The sequence below is a fragment of the Sprattus sprattus genome (assembly GCF_963457725.1).
Source record: "Sprattus sprattus genome assembly, chromosome: 12".
In the NCBI taxonomy this organism is placed as follows: Eukaryota; Metazoa; Chordata; class Actinopteri; order Clupeiformes; family Clupeidae; genus Sprattus; species Sprattus sprattus.
Window position 1 is genome coordinate 24,032,122 of NC_137910.1, and position 23,105 is coordinate 24,055,226.

Sequence of the window (23,105 nt, forward strand, 5' to 3'; positions counted from 1 at the left end):
GTGTACCCATGAATGTGAATGTAGGCCAAGGGAGGGAGCGGAGGAGTGGAGTGGAGTGCGGGTGAAAACTTTGGCATGGATCTCAGCACACTTCTTTTTGGAGTAGCGCATAATAGCGTGTGTAATGGGTCAGATGAAGAACTTCAAACAGTTGTCACTCGTTATTTTGGAGTCTGTCACCATTTTTGGCTCACCACCCACATCTACCCTCACACATACACACCCACACACACACACACACACACACACACACACACACACACACACACACACACACACACACACACACACACACACCACACGCACACACACAAATACACACACACACACACACACACACACACACACACACACACACACACACACACACACACACACACACACACACATCCCTCCAAGAGACCTTGGCCCAGGGAGCTGTGACTTCATCCCTGATTGCATCTGGCTGGTGACAGGCAGTTTTATGGTCTCTCTCAGATAGTCGCCGCCACACTCCTGGAGTGCACGCCATCCAATTCTGTCCAATAACCTCACCCAGAGAGAGGCGGGGAGAAAACAGACTCTCCAGCTCAGATGCGAGAGAAAATAGAGAAAGCCCTCCGACACAACTGTTTCTGATAAGCCTCAAATCAGGCCCAGACACCTGTATATAATGGGCTCCTCTGAGATTTGGGCCTTTATCACTCTATAACTCACACGGGCGCAGTGATTCACTGCTGAGGTGTAAACAATAGTGATTTACTTCCTAACAGCTGAACAGCCGAATAATGCAATCTGCTGTGCATACAATGGTTTTATGTGAAAACCTATGATCGTCTACATCTTCCGTTTAAGAGTTGAGAAACGAATGTCGCCTTGATTTACCCTCTTTCTGTGTTATTTTTATCCAGACCTATATCCATTTGCGTACTTCCTCCTCATAACATCGGTTAAAGAGGAGGATAAAAACAGTCTCCAAGAATGAAAATGAAGCCTGTATTTTTCGTTAATGATATGCTAAACTGCTATGTTTTAACATTATGGCTATAAGCTGATTTACTGTTTTAGCAGTTGAGTTATGAATGCTTAACTAAGGGGAGGACCCTACTCTGTTGCCATGCAACAAGAGGACTATAAAAAAATAAGCTTAGTTACCTCAAATTCTGTTACTACAGTTCTAGAGATTTCAAAGTTCTACTTTAGAGAGTTCTCCAACTGATGATGGTCACCAGGTGCCCTCTGATGGTTTTGGAAGTGCTTATGTAAGTTTACTCAGCTGTTATGTTGTAATAGGATACTTATTTAAACATCATCTTGTTCATGTGACAGTTTCCAAGTGTGGCTGAAATTGTTACTCTTGGAATTGGGATTTGATGTGATGGAAGTGAAAATGATTTCCTCGTCTGCCCTTCCTGCTCCACAGGGTGCGAACGGAGACCCCGGAGAGCGTGGGAATGACGGCCTTCCTGGACCGAACGTAAGATGCTTCTCCTATATTCTGCTCTTTTACTTGGCAGCCAGGCATATACAAAACACACTCAAAAATGGAACTGCATTCCTGTATTATGTTTTCCCTTGGTCCTCTTTACATAACCTAACTTTAGGTGAGCTTTTAGCACCAGTACATGATATGGCGGGCTAAAAGTGACATTTGAGAGCATAGAATCCTATGAATGTCCACGTGAGCGCATATCATTTTTCTGATACTTCAAGGTAAGGGCTCTGGATGCATACTGAACTGTAGTCTGCAGTGTGGTGCATGCAATGGCCTAGACTTGAGAGGCGGTATAAAATATCATATGGAGGGAACTGTCATGGCTGCTCAAGAAAAAGAATGACACCTTGATGGAAGGCTTGTCTTTATGTGTTGTCCGCAGAGAGGCCCTTTGTTACCTTTGTGACGGAATGAAAAAGCTTTCTCCAGGGATGCCATTGTGTTCCGAGATGAAGGAATAGACACTTAATCAGAAAGGCCTATCTCGCTCTCGCTCTCCCTCTCTTATTCTTCTCTCCTTCCCTCCGTCTGCTGTCCGCCGTTGCAGCAGCCACGACGTGCCAGACACCCGTCCACCGTACGGTCCACATCTGCCGCGGTGAAACGCTGAGCAAATGGAAAGTCGCAAAAAACATTTCCTTCGCTAACCTCCCTGGCATCCGGGAGCCGGGCACTCAAGACATCTCTGTTACTTGGCGGGATCCGGTTCCAGAGAGAGCGAGAGGGAGAGGGGCTTTGAAGGCCTGCCATTCAACGTATCAACAGTTTCCACCACAGCAGAGGAGACAAACACTCAGGAGTATTTTTTTATGTCCCTCCACCCCCCCACACAGCCCTTCATCTCACACATTAGTAAAGCTGTCTTTGATCCTTTCAGGCAGCCGATGCCAGAGCTTCACCTGCCACCATTTCACACCACCGAATGGAAGCAACCGGCTCAACTGCTCTTCTTTCAATCTATAGATGTTTGAAAGCACTCGTAAAAAAAAATATTATTGATGGTATGCGATTAGTGGTGTGAGTTTTTAAGGAGTTAAACAGCTGTCTCTAAATACAATGAATCACATCGTTTTCCCGGAGGAGCTCATGTTACCTCAGAGAGAATTGCGTTCGGAACTTATTTCGCCTACACATGGATTAATCATGACGTTTGTGGCAGGTTTAATAACACACAAAGGCTTTTCTGAATAGCTTCAACGAGGACCTAAATCTGTTTTGACTGTAGGAGCGAAGGAGCAAGTGGCAAAGGAATTGTTTTGTTGGGGGTTTGCCTCTGTTTTTCTATTCTTCCTATTTGTCCGTCAGTGCGTGTGTATGTGAAAGAGAGAGCGAGAGAGAGAGAAAGAGAGTGAAAGGGAGAGATAAAGTGAGAGCTAGAAACTATGTGTGAGTGTGTGTGTGTGTGTGTTAGAGAAAAGATCACTGTTTGTGTGTGTTTAAATCAGACTCTCTCAGTGTGTGTCTGCATGTACTTGCTCATCTGTGGGCTGGTGAATGTTTGCACACCTTTCTCTCTGTTTGTGTATCGTCTCTCTCTCTCACTCCATTCTTCGCTCTCTTTGTATCTGTCTCTCTCCTTCTTGCTCTCTCTCCCTCTTTCTCTCTTGTGTGTTTGCCTGCGCGCCGCGCTGGCTCTCTCCCCCTGCCGAGGAGATGCCAGATTGCGCTCCTGCCCGGCCCACTGCTGGAGACAGGACACACAGTGCTCTGCCTAATTATCAGGCAAGCGTGTACAGCTGCCCCCCCTGCAGCTCCGTGAGCCCAAGCTGAGGTGGAGGCATCAGGCATCAGCCCCCGGTATCTCCTCTCTCACCCCACCGCCCACCGCCCACAGCCACCAAACCACCACCAATACCCCCCCCCCCCCCCTCCATATCTACCACAGCGCCCAGAGAAACAACCACGCGCTAACGACACAACTGCATGCCCCCCCCCCACAGTGAGAAAGGACCGGATCAAGGAGCCCATAGCAATGGTGGGAAGGAGAGGCAGAGGCAGAGGCAGAGAAGGCCTTTCCTAACTGGCCTGGCCTGTGTGGAACGCTGGAGGAGGTGTGTGTGGGGGGATGGGGGGGGTGAGTAAAAGGGCCGCTTCTTCCCTGAAGGGGTCATTAGACACTGCCACGGAGAGAGAGGGGGACCTATCTCTGAAGATCAACAACATACATCATTTAGAAGTGGCCTGCAGTAACCATGGCACGTAGCCGTGGTCACGTTCTCCTCTCTTTTTCCCATCATCTCTTCGTTTCTTTTCCCTGATTATGCCATTCATTTAAAGCAGAAGCCAGTCTTCCGCCGCCCTCACTCTCTGTCCATCTTTTATGTAAGATAAGATCCTTAAGACCCCCCAGGGTGTCATTCTTGCTTCTTTTAGTGTATTGTCAATTTGCCAGAAGGTGTTGGAAGATGGGATGAGGGCGGTGGTGGGTAAGTGTGCGTGTGTGTGTGTGTGTGTGTGTGTGTGTGTGTGTGTGTGTGTGTGTGTGTGTGTGTGTGTGTGTGTGTGTGTGTGTGTGTGTGTGTGTGTGTGTGTGTGTGTGTGTGTGTGTGTGTGTGTGTGTGTGTGTGTGTGGGGGGGGGGGGTGACTCATGGTCATCCCCGTGCACCCAATGAATACGATCCTCTTTGATGTCCCTCTGACACTTTTGTGTGCCTGTGGTCTAATTGAATTGCAGTCAAGGTTACTTGGTCAGCTCGTATGCACAGAAAGCATAATCAAGTGCCCCAATCTTTTTGAACATAACTGTAATCCCAGGAAGGCTTCCTCTGTTTATGAACTGTGTCATAAATATTGACCGGGTGCGGCAAGAAGTTGCACGCAGCGAGAGGCTAGCAGGAACATTAACGAAATAAGCAGCCGACCATGTGAGGAAAAAAAGGAAAAGAAAAATATGGATCCATTTCTTTTTTTATTGACCCAACAACACACCACTGATTCAAGCAACCAGTCTATGTTCAGCAGCACGTTATATTTACATCTATGGTTAAGCATTTGTGACGGCAAGCAATTTTCTTCCTCATGTGCTGCTGTATCTCATGAATTAGGTTTCTTTTATTAGGTCACAATTTTTCTATGTATCGTGGGAAACTGTTCATTCCACTATTTCCCTTTCTATGTGCAACAACGGTAAATCACGTCAGCACAAATAAGCCAGACGGCATACACTCTGAATGTGTGTGGTTGTCAAGGTTATCAGGTAGACTGATAGAAAATGACCATGGACAACTCTTCATTAAGCATACGGGCCTACTGTACCCATGGAGTCAAGGTACAAAACAAGCGCACAATCCTTTTTTCAGTGTGTTTTAGAATTTTTTTTCATGTTTCAATTCTTGACACACACTTTGTTCCACTGATTTGGAGCATTCTTCTTTGCCATGCTGACTGCCAAAAAAAAGTCAACCGGGCAGCTGCAGTTGGATTGGCTGCATTTGTACCAGTCACTCTCGACTACCTTTCCCTGCAGAGAAGTAAGTGGAAGTGGCTGGCCACACATCTGCGGGCAGCTTTTTGTCAGCGGCTTTTAGTTCCATACAGTAGGCACTGGGTGTATTAGTCACATCTCTTTGCCTGGGAATCTTTGAGACGCGCTGATAAAAAGAAGGCCATCATCCGCAGCTGATATAACTCAGCATTAATGGCCCTCCCACTTCGGCAGCCTAACTAAGACAAATTGCGCTGTTTCGAGCCCTTTTAGCACCTACCATCCGCCAAGACCCCCCAACCCCCCCTTAACTTATTTCAAACGCCTCTTGCTGCCGTCCCAAATGTGTCACACCTAACAAGGCCCGCTGTAAATTTAGGCTGTCGATACATGTCAGGACTCATTCATCAGCGATGGTGGCGGTGGCCGTTTATTCACCCGCTTTTTTCCCTCTCAGCTGTCCCTGTCTTCTCCCCTGCTTTTCACCATGCGGTGTCCTGACTTTGCCCGAAGCCCTTCAGCTCCAATCAGATCCCAAACAGCACCTGCCCAGAGGCAAAGGCGATGAAAATCCTAATCTTGGCTGAGACCAGCAGGGCGGTTTTTTTTTTTAGAGGGGGGAGGGGGAGGTTTCGTTGGGGGGGATTGTCAGGGTAGAGGCATCAGGAGGGGGATTGGAAAGGTTGATATCTGTTAATCGCATAACTGTCAGAAGAAAGAATACTGCCGCATGATTTAAAGGGGGACCTCACACAACACCACCTTCCTCACAGCAAGAGGAGGACAATATTACAAAAAGCTAAAGTCAGCCATTGCCGCAGGCCTCTACATGTTTAATGGCCTCATATTGGCTGATGACACTGTGGGGCTGGGGGGGGGGGGGGGGGGGGGTTGTAACAAGGTGAGCATTGTTGCCATAACAGGGAAGCAGTACAGCATAGTACAGTCATCCTTTACCGCATTATAACCCAGGAGGAAAAAGATGGAGCGTTTTTTCGTTAAACAGCCTGTTTTACATTTGTTCATTTGTCTTGTTGTTGTTGGGTTTTTTTTGCTTTCCCCAGGGATTGAAAGGTGACCCAGGACCTGCAGGTGAACCTGGCCTCAAAGGTGATAAAGTGAGTCAGAATGTTTATTATTTACAGCAAAGCACATGACAAAAGAAGGGACAAGGGTGGATGGGAAAGGATGCTACTCACAACCTTCTCCTTCTGCTTTGGCCTTGTTCAGTGAAAGGGGCATATTCCTCCCCTGTGCTGTTGTGTGTCCCTCACTTCTCTCCTCTCCTCTCTTTTTTTTCTCCAAGTCTTCTGAACCCCCCTATTTATTGGCACCTTTGCTTTGAGTCTACTGATGCTTGTACTTGATAAGGGTCATGGCTAATGTCATCGTTCTGTGCCTGCCCCTCTTCTCTTGCTGGTGACTAGGGATGGAGCAGAATACAAACACGTTATTCAGGAAAGCACAAACAATGTGATGGAAACAGATAATCCTTCTTAACAAAGGAAAAAAGTAGGCTCCATGATTGACATGTCTGTGGGTCAGCCATTACGGTTCTTCAAATCAAATCATGTCATTGTGGATGGCCACAAGATACAAATTCCCATTCCTTTTGCAACATAGGACTTTGAATTGATTAACTAGTCGTTTTAATTTACTACATATTCCTGAAAAGTGATTGGTATAATCTGTAGCTAACAGGTGGAGAGCTGACTGTTCCCGGCTATCATTCAGAGAAACTCTCACTCACTCTCATTGAAGCCTGGCGTAGTTGCTTGATTTCCATCAAAATGAAGATGTCTGTACAGTTACAGATACAGATTATGAGGGTCCTGTACACCTTTAGTGGTGTCTGTGCCCCTGTGTGTGTGTCTGTACGAGCCAGATTAGTACACAGCGTTATATCGTACCTAGGGTACCACAAAGAACCAAAGGATTGGTTTCATCTTCATACAGTATCATTTCGCAACTAAAATGTCTAAAAAGCCACCTTTTGTCAAGCTAGTAGACTTGATCAGCTACTTGCATAATGTCGCTTTTAAGATACGATCCTGTAATTGCGCTTTCCAGCTCCATGCCATGGAATGGTTCAGACGATGTGCTATCTTGCCAGCAAACTTATTTTTGATAAGCTCATAGGCCACGCCTGACGCTGGTATCTACACGTGATTAATATGATTATCAAAATAGACACGCCCCGTGAAAACAGAATTCCATTCTCATGTGATTCTCATGTGAGGTGAAAGCTTTAAGTGAAGGTGTCCAGCAACACGCATCAGCAACACTACATCACACACACACGTTTCAAACTGACAGGTCGGACCCAACAGCAGTCCTGTTTAATGTCTGGGAATTCAGACTTTGTCGGCCGGGTCTGATGTAACCTCTGCCCTTGACTTTCTGTCTGTTTTTCAAATGTTACCTCAGTGATTAAGTGGTGAAAATGATCCATATTCACTGAAATGCAGTTGACCTCAGATTGAAATGAAGATGTTGCAGGTTTTGCAGTCAGGCCGAGTCAATGAGAACTAGTTATGACAACACAGCAGGACGCTCTACAGACTTCATACAAGCTCAAATTGCTACAAAAAAATCATATCAGCACATCTTTTTACACTGCCTGTTAAATTAGTTTTATTTTGCATGCAGCTGGAAAGCATTGAGGCTGTATCTTTTCAGCATGAGTTTCTCCCTCAATCTCACTCTTTCTCTCTCTCTCTCTCTCTCTCTCTCGCTCACTCACTCCACTACTGAGGGATTACTCCTCTTATTAGTTGTCCTATCGCCTGTTTTCTTTGATATCCCAGACTCTCTGGTTAGGTCTTTTTTGTTGTTGTTTTCGTCTTCCATAGGAACTGTCTGATTGCACATGATTGTAGGTGCACTGTCTCCCGGCCTTGAAGCCGTAATGAGCTCACCATGTTGATCTGTCTAGGACAGCGAATTACCAGCTATTTTATACCCATGTCTCCCCCTGCAAGGACGGAGGAGAGAAACTGTTTATTTGTACTGAACCTGACAGAGGGAGGTAGACCTGTCGTGCCGTTCATACATGCAGAGTAAATCCATGTATGCAGATTGTGGCTAGAACTGGTTCCATATCAGAGCTGAACTGTTGTGACTGTAGAAGATGAATTGTGTTACTAAATCCCTCTAATGTTTTACCCACCTCAGTGGAATAGCACACTAGAGTTAAAAAAGGGACAGTCTTAGAGGAAATGAATCTGCACCTGCAGTACCCACAAATGCTAGGTGGGTATTAGTGGAAGTGCCGTAATAAGTTACTGTACTTCGCCTTCCCATTGAGGCGTTCAGTGTGCTGGAAAATAAATAATGCAGTAGCATTTAAAGTTTGCAAATGTTTTGCCCCAGCTTCCTGTGATTCAAACCGTGTTAAATTACACTTTTTCTTTTCCAGGCCAGAAAGCGACAAAAACAATTAGGTCGCTTACATTCGTTTTGTGAGGCAGGGTGGGTGTGCTGTTTTTTTTCCAGCTTCTCTCTGCTTTGTTTTGACTTTATTTTTAAGTGCAGGGCTTTGGGAGGCAGGTGTCTTGTGAGCTACTGTTTACTCTGGTTAGGAGGCGCAGGCCTCATCCGCCTCACTCGCCATCTGACGGGTGACATTTCCCAAACGCTCTGTCCTGCGGTGCCTCTCCTTTTTGTTATTGTAACAAAGCTTTAATCTATATGTTTAGTTCACCGTATTTATTTTAAGGCCCCCGGAAGCCTTGATGGCTCATACCTGACAAGTCAAGAGAGAAGACACAGGTGTATTGTTTATGACTCTAATATTGGCGGTGCACCTGGGGAAGGGAGTGTGGCGCAGTGGTTGGTGGACACGTACCCAAATGTCAGTGATGACGCCAAGTGCTTTTTTATTTTCGTGACCTTTAGATTTCAACGAGCATGAGCCGTGAGCTTTTTCTTCCACATGTCAAAGCCCCTGAAATAGCATTTATTGCATTTATTATGTGTCAAGTTAGACTCAGCCAGTATCTTTCTTTTCTCTCTCTCTCTCTCTCTCTCTCTCTATCTCGTTTGCTTTATATCGTCTAGTTTAGCAGAACTCACCAGCCTTGTAAAATTCAACTAGTGGTTCCCCATCCAACTAATACCAGTTCCCCATCCAAGAACTCAAGGATAATACAGTTATGTCACATGTATCCAGCTGCCATAGTCGATGTGTTGCAAGAATCTGATACAGTTTGCAATTTTACTGTAGCAAAAACTGTGATGAAAATGAACCTTATTGATAAACAGCCATTGCCCACATAATATGTGTTAGTGTATCATACAGGTATTGTTATTATTTTAATATTGTCACCATTAAATCCTTGAAAAGGTCATAAGACATTTAATCATCCAGTGATAGTTTGCTTCTTTGTACAGCAGTGAACAAGGTAAATGAGAAAATGCTATTTGTCTAATCTGACTCGGGCACTTACATAACAGTGTACCGTATATAATTTCATTAGTGCTTTATCCATGGCTTGTAAAGTGATCATTCAGCGACCTTCATTGGTTGAGCCTGACACCCTACCTAGAACTAATCGCTTCTGCACGGGCAAGACCTTTTAGTCTCTTAAGCACCACCTCTGCCACAAATCTTCCAATTGTGTGTGTGCTGTTTCCGCCGGCCATTGCTGCTCTTAAAATACCGCCCAGTGTCTTGTCTCAGCTGGAGGCATCTCATGGCTTCCTCACGTTTACACTGTGCAGTGTGTTTCCTATTGGCACAGGCATGCTTTAAAACCATCTCTAATCTCTCTTGTGTTGTCTTACAGGGGGACGCTGGCCCACCTGGCCCTGCAGGATCATCGGTATGTATGTCCATCACATTCACTAACACAGCTGGTCTGGGGCAATCGAGTGTGCAGTGATGTGTGTCCGCGTGTGCTAGAAATCATCATTATTATTTTTCTCCACCATAAATTATCGCCCCCCCCCCCCCCCCCCCCTCTCATAGTCCAAAACTGATGGTGGATTTATTGACGGCTGGTTGGTCGGGCGCAAGGCAGGGTTTTACGCTGCTCAGCTATTCGATGGCCTGTGAAACATCTGGCACTCGCTGTTGGGAGGGAGGTTAAGAGCACAGGTGAACACACTCGGTGTCACATTACTGGGGTGTTCACTCTGAATTATGGAGCTCAGAGCAAGGACAGACGAAGTCAGTCGGCCAATTGGCCGGGTGGAGTTAGCGGGATGATGCAGACAGTTGATGGAAATGTTTTCAGTAGATGTTTAACACTTATTAGACAGTCTAACAGTATACATTAGGCTAATACAAAGTTCATAGTATTAATTAATCAATAATATTTCTAACATTCTGTTCTGTGTATGTGCCTTTTCAGATAGTAGATGGAAGTTGCGATTATTAAGATTGCACAAAGACCCTTATTGTTTGTCAAGGAAACTTATTAATTCTTGAATTGATTCTTCTTATTGAATTCTCTTATTAAGTCTTATTTTTATCTAGATAGGCACCAGACATAGCCCTTTATATTGCTTGTCTTGTAATAGATTCTAGATGTAATATTGCCTTTTTTTCAACATGCCCCAGTATAGAACCGGCAGCTATTCTCCCTTTTTGCTTGAGCAAAACCATCCAAGGATTTATGAATAACATTTCTGTTTCATTACTTGGTAGACAGCAGCTGTGGTAGAGCCATGTCCAAACACTGCAAACTCAACACATACAGTGTGGTTCTTAAAATATGCCCATGTAGCGTGCCATTGACACCCAATTTAGAATGGCTTGACAGTGAGCACCCTGACACTTCAGATTACATTGGAAATCTATCCGAGAACACAAGGTGGTAGTTACCTGTGTGTGCAGCAGTCAGTCATCATGTGGAAGGAAGTTGTGGAAGGTTGTCGGCTGAGGCAGGTGACAACCATCTTCCCTAACGGAATGCATTTGTCTCCCTGCTGTCTAGTCTAGCATCGTGTCGAGTGGCGTGACCAGATTATGGTTTGTACTGTGAATTGGAATGTCATGCAGCTCTTTTCAATGAGCCTTAAGGTGAACTGATGGGAGAGGCACAGAGGCTGTGCATGATGCAAACATACGTATGTAGCACGGTACAGAAAAGCACAGCATAGCATAGCATATCATAGTTTATGACAGTGCCTGCCCCTGAATGCCTATGGAAATGGTTAAGGGCTATTGTGCAGTTTTTCTAAATGTGGTTCAGTTGAGGCAAGGAGGCCTGTGAGATTGAATTGGCTCCTGTGCGACACGCTCTGTTCAGCCTGTGTCCCAGAGGACCTTGAGTATTTATCCGCAGCATTTGCACAATCCATTAGGGAACAGGCGGCGAGTTTTATCCATTCTACTCTCATAATTGAGGATGTGGTGTTTTTTTTTAACGCCCTCAAACTAAGAATATAACACCACGCACCATTATCTCGCAGCTAAACCCAAAGATGGCCTGGAAATTCATACTGTGAGGGAATGCGTGAATGTAAACACATGGTCACTCACACATGCGTATGGTTTGTATACTCTCTGGAATCAGTGGAGTCAGGGGAGATGAGACTGGCAGAAAGTATACCATGGATGGTTAGCTAATCACCAGCACATCATTAGAGAGGATAGGGCTGCCAGTTTAAATCAGTGTTTTTCTTCCAGCCTTCTGTTCACCCTGCATCTTTCATGTCACCCAAAACACTCAGTAAACCCATCGGGGAACTTTGTCACGGCATGAGCAGCTATTTGCTCCCGCTAATTTTACATTTTACGAGCAGAGGTGTGATCGCACCCATCTCTGCTCGGACAACAAAGAGCGTGACCATCGTGCCACCAAGTCTTTGACGCAAGAATGTCCGCGCACACGACAAGAGTGTGAAATGTTACATATTGAAGATCAGAGAGGAGTATGTGTGTGTTTTCTGCAGCCATGTTTGCATGAGGGTGCGATGGATGCATGCTTGTCTCGTTGTTCATCCCTTGTAAATGTTGTTTGTTGAGTAATTCTGTCATTGATATTTCTGACACACTTTTAAAATAGCTTGTCATTTGGGAGCTGTCAGTCTTGTTTACAGCAAATACCAAAGTGTTGTCAATCCTTGTAAAAGCCTGGATTTTTAAATACCGCTTCCGCCTCCAGGTCGATGACTTTCACATTCTGAATGCATGTAATGAACGGCTATTTTTGCCGTTGTTTCCGAGAAGTTGTCAGTATTTGTGAGGATGCAAGCTGATGAGGACGACCAAATGTTTGCTTGTCATGTGAAGTCAATTTGTGTGTGCGTGTGTATGTGTCTGTGTGTGTGTGTGTGTTTGTGTGTGTGTGTGTGTGTGTGTGTCTGTGTGTGTGTGTGTGTGTGTGTGTGTGGGTGTGTACAAGCATGTGTGTGTGTCTGTGTGTGTGTTTCTGTGTGTGTGTGTGTATGTGTCTGTGTGTGTGTGTGTGTGTGTGTGTGTGTGTGTGTGTTTGTGTGTGTGTGTGTGTGTGTGTCTGTGTGTGTGTGTGTGTGTGTGTGTGTGTGTGTGTGTGTGTGTGTGTGTGTGTGTGTTTTCATTGGTGTGTCCAGTCCCTCTAGTATGGCCGTGTGGACAGACAACTTGCCTAAGCAGAAAGGTCATGGCCTCTGCCTAGTTTACCAGCACTTTGGGCTTTTAAACCTGTCGACAATGACTACGTTTCTATCAAACATCAAACAAACTCCCATGGGACTTTCACCAACAGTAAACAGCATTAACTGCTATTTTTAATCTCTTGTTGTAGGAATGGTGTTAATGGTCTTCATTTTCTTCTCTTGTGTTTTCTCAGACTGAAATTACAGGTCTAAAGGGAGATCAGGTAAAACAGACCGTCTCTATGGATGACTTATAAATTGGTGTTTGAGTGTGCCATATTAATGAATATAACATATTTGTACTTTACTCACGTAAATAAATTCCAAATAACAATTAGCATAATGTATCAGGCATTCACATTAGAAGTGGATTAGCCATATTCAGACTGCTTTATTTCTGAAAATGAAAGCAATGAGCCCTTAGACCTCTCTGTAATTCAACTCATATAATGGAATACTGTATATGTTCTGGTGTCTTCGGCAGGGGTTACCGGGTCCTGCAGGGGACAAGGTGAGTACTGAACAAATACACAACTCCACCACCATCTTCCTACTGTAGCCCATTATTTTATGCTGCAGCAACGAAAGTCCCAACAAGTTCACCGCTTCACCGGGGGCTGTAGAGCGGTACCACACACGGCGTTTCTTTAACGTCCCGTCTGATAGTGTTTCCCTCTTTCCTGTGTCCCCAGGGAGAGGCCGGGGTGCCGGGTCAGTCAGGAACGCCAGGCAAGGAGGGCAAAAGGGTGAGTAAACGACAGCAGGCCACTGTTTGTGTGGCCCAGGCTTGTGTGTGTATGTATGTGTGTGTGTGCGTGTGTGTGTGTGTGTGTGTGTGTGTGTGTGTGTGTGTATGTATGTGTGTGTGTGCGTGTGTGTGTATGGAGGAGGAGGGGGCCACCAGGACCGACAGCTGAGGATGTGAGTGCAGGGCGTGGGTGGGCCCAAGCCAGCCAGCCGAGGGTCGGGGCAGTTGAGGAAGGGGGAGGGCCTGGGGAGGGAGGGTGTTAAGGTGGGTCATGCTAATAGAATGACAATTATTACAGAGGCCTAGTGGCCCAGGGGCCACGCTTGCCGAGCGTGACTGACAGCACACGTGGCGAGGCCCTCCAGGAGCCCCGTCTCTGCTGTGATTTAAGATCAGAAAATGGGGCCAAAAGAAAGAAGACAATAGATAGGGTTTCTGTCCATTAAACCCCCGATGAGGCCTTCTTCTTTTTCTTCTCTGTTTAGTCTGAGACAAAGATATTTGGGCTATCATTCTCCTTGTTATTGTTGGAGAGCAGTGAGTTGTTTGGTGGAGATTTAAGACATTGGATAGCCCACTGCTGGGTTACTGGTGTCAACCATGCTACTTTTAAGAGATTATGTTATATATGTAGTTATAGTATATCAAGTGTGTGTGTGTGTGTGTGTGTGTGTGTGTGTGTGTGTGTGTGTGTGTGTGTGTGTGTGTGTGTGTGTGTGTGTGTGTGTGTGTGTGTGTGTGTGTGTGTGTGTGTGTGTGTCTGTGTGTGTGTGTGTGTGTGTGTGTGTTGTACACATTATTATACAATAAGACCCCCTCTCTGCTCCAGTCATCTGTGGACACTTGGGCAGCACCACTGCTTCACCTGCTCTTTTCCATACATTTCGTAGAAACAGCTTGTACCGTGTGAACCACTTAGCCCGTAAATTAATATCCATATAAGCACACATTTTTATTATTTGCATTTTTATGGAAATTGCTTCACTACGGTAACTTTGTGTAACTGGACCATTCTCACAGTTTGATGGTAGGAGCGACTGCAAAGCCAGTGAAATTTGAGTGGTGCACAGTACCCAAGACATTTCTTTCCCAAGTGTTGGCCTACTCTTAACCGTCAGTGTGAAACGTGAAAAATTCCGGTGTTTCACAAACCACATAGTTTCTGTTGAACCGCAGGCCACACAGACTGGCAGAATGGAAATAAGGCTGACTGTTTCATAAAGCGTCTCTTTCAACTAGGAAGTTGTCTTAGTCCTACACTGAACTTTTTGTTTTAGTTCAAATGCTGTGGAAAAAGGATACAAGTATAACACAATGTCAAAGGTCCACAAGAGGCTTTCGACCTTTTGACTTTTCACCCGTAGAATCTAACCGCGGTGTCAAGCTTAACCCAAATGATACCTTTTTTAATTGGTTTGGGCTGCAAAAGGCTGTGTTTATAATCCATACGTTATGTTCTAATAGCTTTCTGCTTGGCACAAAGTGTTCATTAAAATCACAGGAGCCGCCAGAGAATATAGTAACATTTATTTCTTACATGAATGAATTCAGAGTGGGTAATCGGTGCGCTTGGGCAAGGGGAGCAAACTTCTTTAGAGCCTGACACTTAAATTAACACCGAGTATGTTGTTTTGTTGGAGAAACACACAGCTCCGCCTCTATTAATACACTCTCTTTGATGGCTGGATGGCTTCCTAGTGCCTGTGAATGTGCTAAAGTTTCGCCTTATTTTTAGCCCACTTGCTGGTCACATGTGGCCCCAGAGGTTGTTGACCAACCTGTGTCTTTTGCGATCCCATGGTCTATTTCAGTACGAGGGGACATGTATCATTATCGGGGTGTCTTTTACCAGAGACACTGAGGGTGAGAGCCTCTCACCCAATTAGCATCTCTCGCTCACGATTACACCACGCTGCTCTTGGCCCCACTCCGAGCTGCCATCTTATGCGGCCGGGAGCGATCTGAGAAGCTATCCTTGGCCATTCTACAACCCCTCTAAAATAAGCCATTGGGCTACTGGGTGACCATAAGAAGCACCGGAGCTGTCAAACATGTCACGCCAAACTCCTTTTTCTTTCCCACACAGAGCAGTCTGATCAATTGAATGACTAAGAAAAGTATGAGTCACCTCTCTTGTGTCAGGGGGTAATTTAAAAACGTGAGGCAGAGGACAGCTCCAACCCCGGTGAAATATTTCTTGAATGTAAATTTGACAATCGCCGCCGAAGAGTTATTTCGGAGAGGTCGGCGAGTCACCCACACTATAACTGTCCTTTCACAGATGGTAATTAACGGTTCCACCGCTTCTGCGCCGTCAAATCAGTCAAGAGGACGGGCGAATCTAACTTCTTAAAACAATAACGTGAGGTACTGTATTCCCACTTTAGCCCATGGTAATTACAGTGAGTGGAGCGAAGGGAGGGGGGGGGGGGGGGGGGGGGTTGGACCTGATTTAAATAATAATGCATTGCGCCTAGATTGCACCAAGAGACGGCATTAATAGTAATGCGAACTGCTTGCTTTCATCCATTATGGATGCCATTGACATAGAATGGCAAGCAAAGAGTAGGACTTTGGGACTCAGTGTGACACGCTGCGGGAGATCAAACAGGAAGAGGGAAGGAGGAAGAGGAGAAGAACCAGCAAAGGGAAAGAAAGAAAAAACAGAAAGGTTTCCTCCTCCTTTGCCGTTGGCGGCCCTTGTGAAATATTTATCAGCATCTGTACTGATGTGCTAAGCCCCGTGTTGTCACAGTGCATTTCCTGCGCCCTACATGAGACCAGGAGGAGCAGAGGGTGTACGTATGTGCTGGCTCGCGACAATGAGGATTTTGGAGATTTCACTCAAACGCACCAGTTGGCATTGTCTGGACAGCAGGATGGCAATTAGGCTGAATAATGCCATTCCCCGTCCCACGACAGCAGCCAGACTTACAGTGGAACAACAGTCTGCACTCAGATGAGGAAAAAAAGACAAGAAATTGCTCATTGTACCCCCACAAGCCCAGCCCCCAACCAACCCCGTGCTAGAAAAGAAAAACATTAAAAAAAAAAACGAAATGTTCACCAGCGTGTCATTTGCCTGAGACAGGGGAGTCACACACAAACATACGCGATTGGGCAGCGCATCAACCTCGCTCTGGGCCAAAACATAGAGGAACATGGTCTTTTTTCATGTTCTGCCAAGGTTTCCCAGCATGCCTTGCTCGGCCCGGCTGGCACAGGATGATGTGTGGGCTGGGTACAGACATGTGTTCACCGCTGGGCAAGCCGGTGGGCTGCTGTGGATTAATAGATATCAGCTTAAAAATATTCACAGCTCTGTTTTAGGGCATGGCGTAGAGCCCTTGCCATAGTATGCTAATTAGTGTGCGATGAACAGGCCTAGCGCTAAATGTTTACGGGGCAGAGTGCCTTCAAGACGAGCGTGTTGACATTTCGAAGTTGCCCTCGAAGCTACCGAAGGTTAATTTTTCAATGGGAACAAGACAGGAATGTGTACCGGCTATATCTTGCTTTATGACGATGCACGGCTTCATAAATTGTTTATGTAAATATGTTTTTCCTTTGAAGTCTGTTGCAGGAAGTAAAGTGTATATTAAGGTATTGCATTTTAAATGCACTTTAATCACCAGAAGACATACAGGAAGGCAAGAGCTTGCGTTGTCCTTTTATGGTTGCAATTCCCAGGCCTTAAAACCACACAGCCTGGATGAAGTCTGCATATTTTTTGTGTGTGATCCCCCTGAGGAGTGTTCTGGAATAAGCAAACGATCCCCAGCATACAATTGGGCAACTCATCCGATCTGGATTTTGACGTGTATCCATCAATTGTGCAGTAGATCCCTCGGTACAAATGCATTAAACTCTAATTAGAACACTGAAATTCTTTCCAGACAACTAGAGGTAAGGATGAGGTGACAGAGCTGAGATTGGCAGTGCCATTTGTCTCCTCATTTCATGTATGTATTCTGTTGTTGATTGAGCATGCCTGGTGCATGTAACTGAATTTGCCCCTAAACCCACACCCACGTGGCACTTCAAAGAGGATGCTGCATTTGGAGCAAGAGGTTAGCACAGCATTTGAACCCAGGTCTGTAGGGGCCAGAGGTGACGCGACGAGCCCAGAGCCTGTTGCTTTGTGGTATGTGCCTTTGTGGTGGGGATGCAAGGAGAAGTCAGGGTGAAGAGCCATTATGGGGCATAACAGGGGTACAAGCCTGACAATGAAGCATGTGCCACCCTGTAGTCACCTCACCTCCTCTCAGACAGACCAGGTGGAAGAGAGGCGCTGGCCAGTCTGACCCTAGGCCTAACAGAGAAGGGTCGTAGGTCAGGGGGCAATGGGCAGGGTGCTGTCGTGTGTTGGCATACCATAGGTCTCTGTCAAAGGAAGGTTTACTTAGAGAACAATGGTGGTTGAGGTGGGGTTGGGGGTGGGAGGACACAGAGAGAGGAAAGCAAATAAATGGAAATTAAATTAATTTAGTAAGTATTTTTCTGGCTGTATACCAGTTATATTTGATAAAGATAAATATAGCCTACAATAATTAACCAAATATTGCCATTAATCTTAAAATGAACAGAAAATGTAGACATCAATTATGTGAAAATAAACATTGTTAACACATTAATCATAAAATGAACAGACAGTTAAGACATAAATGATATGCAAATATGTATATGGCTAACATATACATGAGTAGATGGCGTATCATTTTAGCTTCCATAGACTGCCGGTGTGATATAAGTATGTATGACGTGACATCTGATATGTTGTCATGCAGCTTTTCAATTTTGGGGGCCTGTTCAACTGTAACATCAATTTCTGTCCACTGGTGTAAATTTGCCTTAAACGTTCATAATCATTAAAATCTTCTCAAACAGATGGGGTTTAACCAGCTGCTGATCATCATATGTTATGGTACAGGAGGCATGTTGCAGAAGGCAATAGTTTACAAAAAAAGCTTTTGAAAAATGAGCACAAAAATGAGCAGCCATAACACCTGACCCAAGTATGAGGGATAGGACATCTGTACATTTGGTTACCAGCTCAGTTTTCAGTTCAACTTCTACAAAACATCAGCTCTCTAGTGAGCATGAACACTCCAAATCTTGTGTGTAGGTTTTTGACCCGCTCAAAAGAGAACTCAATATTGCAACACTCCATCCATTGGCCAAAGCCACACTGTGCACACATTTGCCCAACATCACCTGCCTACTCTATCTTTGAAGATATGATATACTTTAAATAAGATAAAGAATTGTGTACCTCAATGCATATGGATTCAGCATTGCTGTATTTACAGTACTGTGAACAGCTCATAAGCCCGTGTCTCTGTAGTTTCCAGTCTGCTTTCATAATGGCTAAGCTAATAATGACTAATTATATAGTCTTCATCTAATTACAGTATCTGCAGTGTTTGACTGTAAACCGTTGTGCTTGAACATTCCCTTGGAAATAAGGGAAACCCCCTCAAGAAATTAAATCTCAAGTTGATATTAATTGCTGTAATTACAGTCAATTAAAGGTAATTTGTTTTCTCAACAACTTAAAGACCCGTGCTCTAAATAACGTTTCATCCTCTGACTCTCCTTCATACACTTAATTTGCTCGCAGACCTTTTTCAAGAGGACACAAGCAATTACCGTCCGGTGTTATCTCACCGTTGAGAGATACCACACTGAACCGGCGCTAACCTTCTAAACTCCTCAACCAGTCTAGTGGCCCAGTGGATCCTGCCCCTGCACTCTCAGCCCTATCAGATATGAACCAGGAAATGTGCTAATGATTAGCCAGGAGACTACGCTTGTGTCAAAAGAGAAAGGGGTGAAAGAGAAAAACAAAAGATTTTGACTTGTGTGCGAAACGCCGCGGGCCAGTTGTTGGGTCAGAAGCCATTTTTCTCCTGCAGGGAGGAGCAGACGGAGCCGCGGCAGCTGGGGAAGAACGATAGCCGAAAGTAAAAGAATACGGGCCCGGCAGAACGCGAGGGCCCAGCAGCCGTGATATCAGTTTAAGCCCATCCATAATTGATGGGAATCATTGTGTCACGGTGAAGGCATTCCGCCGCGGAACGAGGGCTCCAGCTCGCACGTGGAAACACGCGTCTTCGGGGAGCACAGCGCGTCTCTCTGCGGAGAGATATCAGTGTGCCGGAGCAAGAGCGTTGTGTGAAGATTCATGTTGGAGCATGGCGACACAGAGTTACAGGGCGCGCGGTATAACACCATTCTTCACAGTCATGGCTGGGTTTCTTCAACCCCATAAAAGCTATTATTTTCGCACAGCGTCACACTGAGTGCAATGAGAGGCATTCAGTAGATAGGTACATTCAATCCATGGAACTAATCTATTTGGTAATGTACTTAATTTCAGTTAACAAACATGTATGATATAATGAAATTGTAATCAAATCTATCTAATGTTGTTGAAAGAGCAAATTTGTATTCATACTTGTTTGTACTCATTATACTTCTCAGGAGAGCACTGTCTTTACTCAATGACAAGGCCCAAGTTGTTTTTGAAATCCAGATAATGGTGTGATCTGCAGGGCTGTGAGAGTCAGAATGGACTAGGAAAAGTGCCCCTCTTGTGTGGGGTGGGGTGGGATGAGGATGGTAACTCTATCTGACTGAGGTTGTGGCTTGTGGCTGTGTTTATAGTGGACTGCTAGCCTCCTATGCAGAATGACATGACTGCTCACTAGCAGCTGTGTGTGTGTGTATGTGTGTGTGTGTGTGAGTGTGTGTGTGTGTGTGTGTGTGTGTGTATGCCCATGAGACTAGCAGCTCACACATGTCTTTTTCTCTTTTATTTTCTCACTGTGGGTGCTGTCTCTTTTTCCCTCCCTCTCTCTCTCTTTCTCGCTCTCTCTTTTTCTCTCCCTCTTTCTCTCTCTCTCTCACTCTCTCTCTCTCTCTCTCTCACACACACACACACACACACACACACACACACACACACACACACACACACACACACACACACACACACACACACACACACACACACACACCCTTTGTCTTGTGCTTATCCTTTGTCACTCTCCTCTGCTCCCACACTGACATATGTCCTCCACTCTGTCCTCTCATCAGACATCCTGTTACCCACTTCAGCACAGAGTGGGATGTTGGGGACAGACGCGTCTCCCGTCTCGTCTTACATCTCAGCACAGCTACACACACTGAGACACTTGTGCCCTAGAGTGACCATACACACACATATACATACACAGACAAATAATGATGTGGAGAGGTTTTTATTTGAACACACACAGACACACACACACACACACAGACACAGACACACACACAAACCCAGACACACACACACACACACACACACACACACACACACACACACACACACACCCCACTGTGTCATTTCCTGCGGGCGCGCTGCATGTAGACAAGGTCTGTCCAAGGTCATAGCGAGGTGTGGCTTCTCACACAGAGTGACAAAGTCATCCCCGTGTCCTCCGCAGCCCGCTCACTTTTCAGGCAACCTGATATCATTCACCCTCGAAGCTCTTCCTGGTCATAAAGAAACACCCCCGCCCCCACACCCACCCAGTTGATTATCGAGCTAAATCTGATTCGCAACAGCGCCACAGCTGTTCTAACTTGGTTTGGAGCCACTTTCACCTGCACTTCTCCCTCTACGGAAGAAAAGAAAAGAGAGAGAGAGAGAGAGAAAACGCCTGATGTGATTTGATTCACCTCGCTTCGATTGTGGCAGTCAGACAGCAGTCATTGTCACCCACTGACAGTATCGAGTCTGTTAAATTTAGGAGAGGCAGTTTAGCGCTGGAGATTAGTGAAAGACTTACAGCTGGCGGCGGTGGCGGCTGCGGCTGCGGCTGCGGCGGTGACGGTGGGGTGTGTAATGTGTAGCCGACAGCCAGGTTTTCAATGCACTTCTGTGCAGGTCAAAAGAACCGGGCTTGATATTTGCACACATGCCACTGACCTCCAGCCCAGCACCTGTAGCGTTGGGTTATTATCCAAATGGCCTCCCGTTGATATTCCCCCATTACTGTCAAGACCTTACGGAGGAAGAGGGCACGGGATTATTTATAGCACACACGCACCCTGTCTGCTGTTACAAAAAAAAAAAAAAACAACATTAAAAATGCGCCATTACGTCGTTACGGTTACCTGCTTCAAGAGGTTCTAACTGGAGTGTGAAAATGGACATATTTCATAACAGTAAACGTCTGATGTGATCCCTGGGAGGAAGGAATATCCGTCAGGAGCAGAAGCCATGGATGACTGGCCGGCATGACATTCTTGGGGGGTGTGGTTTGGGGGGTGGGGGGGCAGTTTTCTTTCCACCCGGTTTCAAGAAAGTAAGCCCCCCTTTCTCAATCTGCCACGTCGGCACGGACGTTGACATCATCGCTTTGCTGAAAGTTTCACTCCACTTTTGCCTCCCTTTTGTCCCGTGACCCTGAGTCTTACTGGCATACTGCGCACGCTACTTGGGTTATTTACAATGCACTTGGCTGCCCGGTAAAGAGAGAGAGAGAGAGGGAGAGAGAGAGAGAGAGAGAGAGAGGGGGGGGGGGGGGGAATAGGAGGAAGGAGGACCCTACGTCCTTTAAAAATTGCTGCGGCTGCCCTTGCATTGGTGGTGCGCTGTGCCACACCTTTACCGAGCTGACCTCTGGTGTGAGGGGGTCACAGGGGGGATCAGCAGCGATCAGCATGGGGGCGTTCAGGGAAACATTAGATGATCGTTCCTCATCTCCAGCATATGCAGATAACCATTTGCTCTTATCGGCATGTGGACGGTGTAATCCGTGACTAATGCTCCGGGTTGCCGCAGGCGGGTGATGGGATAGGCCGACCCTGCCCGCGTGGAGGACATCGGCGGTGGCCACGGTGACCAGAGCGACAGTGGGGGAATTTACGGGGTCAGCAGATCTCACAGCTGCAATTTTACGGTCAGATTTACACTTCACCCTCGGCCCTGCACCATTGACAGTGAGGAGACGAGAGGGTGTGTTTTGTGTGTGTGGAGCCTTTGTGGAGTGAGGGGGGACTACAGTTTAAATTACAGCGTCCCGCTGCTGGCTGAGAGGGTGACCTGGGGAATATGCTGTGGCACCTGGAAAATGCCGGAAGGCGCATACCTCACCAAGCTCAAACGGCTTTGAGAAGTAACCTTTCTCAGCAGAGCACAGTGGGCACAAAGAGAGAGAGAGAGAGTTAGAAAGCGAGAGAGAGAGAGATAGAGAGAGAGCTCTTCACCAATAAGACTTCTGGTTTTGACTCATCTGCAGGGGAATAAGCGGCAGAAGGGGTGTTTGTGTGTGTGTGTGTGTGTGTGTGTGTGTGTGTCTTTGGGGGGGGGGGGTGTTTGGGGGTATTGGGGTGTGGATGTGTGTGAGGGAGTAGGGTGTATGGAGGCGTAGCACAGATGTGCAAGGCTATGATTTATCTGTCTGTCAGAGCCTGGTCCCTGTGAGCCTCCCTAAAGCAGAACCCAAGCTCGTCCTCAATAAACACACGTTAAGCGGCCAATTAATTACAGGGGCTCATAGTAGGGGCAAGACCTTGAGAGGGCTACGCTTCTGATTGCACATTGTTCACCTGCTGAATAGAGGGCTTTCAGGTGTGTCTATATGTGTTTGTGTGTGTGCTGGCTTCCTGTGTTAGGCTGTTGTGTGTTTGTGGGGAGTGTATGTATGAGTATGAGTATATGTGTGTGTGTGTGTGTGTGTGTGTGTGTGTGTGTGTGTGTGTGTGTGTGTGTGTGTGTGTGTGTGTGTGTGTGTGTGTGTGTGTGTGTGTGTGTGGGTGGGTGTGTGTGTGTATCCAGTATTCATATTAAACATTTGTGTGTTTTTAGTTAATGTTTTTGTGTGCG

The 23,105-nt window shown here is 46.0% G+C and overlaps 1 protein-coding gene across 1 annotated transcript in view; it reads left to right on the forward strand.

The window, feature by feature from the left end:
• The window catches only part of col19a1 (collagen, type XIX, alpha 1), a gene marked incomplete at its 3' end in the record, with an annotated part of 77,900 nt that overhangs the window by 17,408 nt on the left and 37,387 nt on the right, over positions 1–23,105 (forward strand). Inside the window, exons 13-18 of the mRNA XM_080849155.1 lie at positions 1,403–1,456; positions 5,964–6,017; positions 9,687–9,722; positions 12,678–12,707; positions 12,968–12,994; positions 13,176–13,229. Coding sequence (XP_080705281.1) covers positions 1,403–1,456; positions 5,964–6,017; positions 9,687–9,722; positions 12,678–12,707; positions 12,968–12,994; positions 13,176–13,229 — 255 coding nt within the window. The remainder of the gene's footprint in view (positions 1–1,402; positions 1,457–5,963; positions 6,018–9,686; positions 9,723–12,677; positions 12,708–12,967; positions 12,995–13,175; positions 13,230–23,105) is intronic.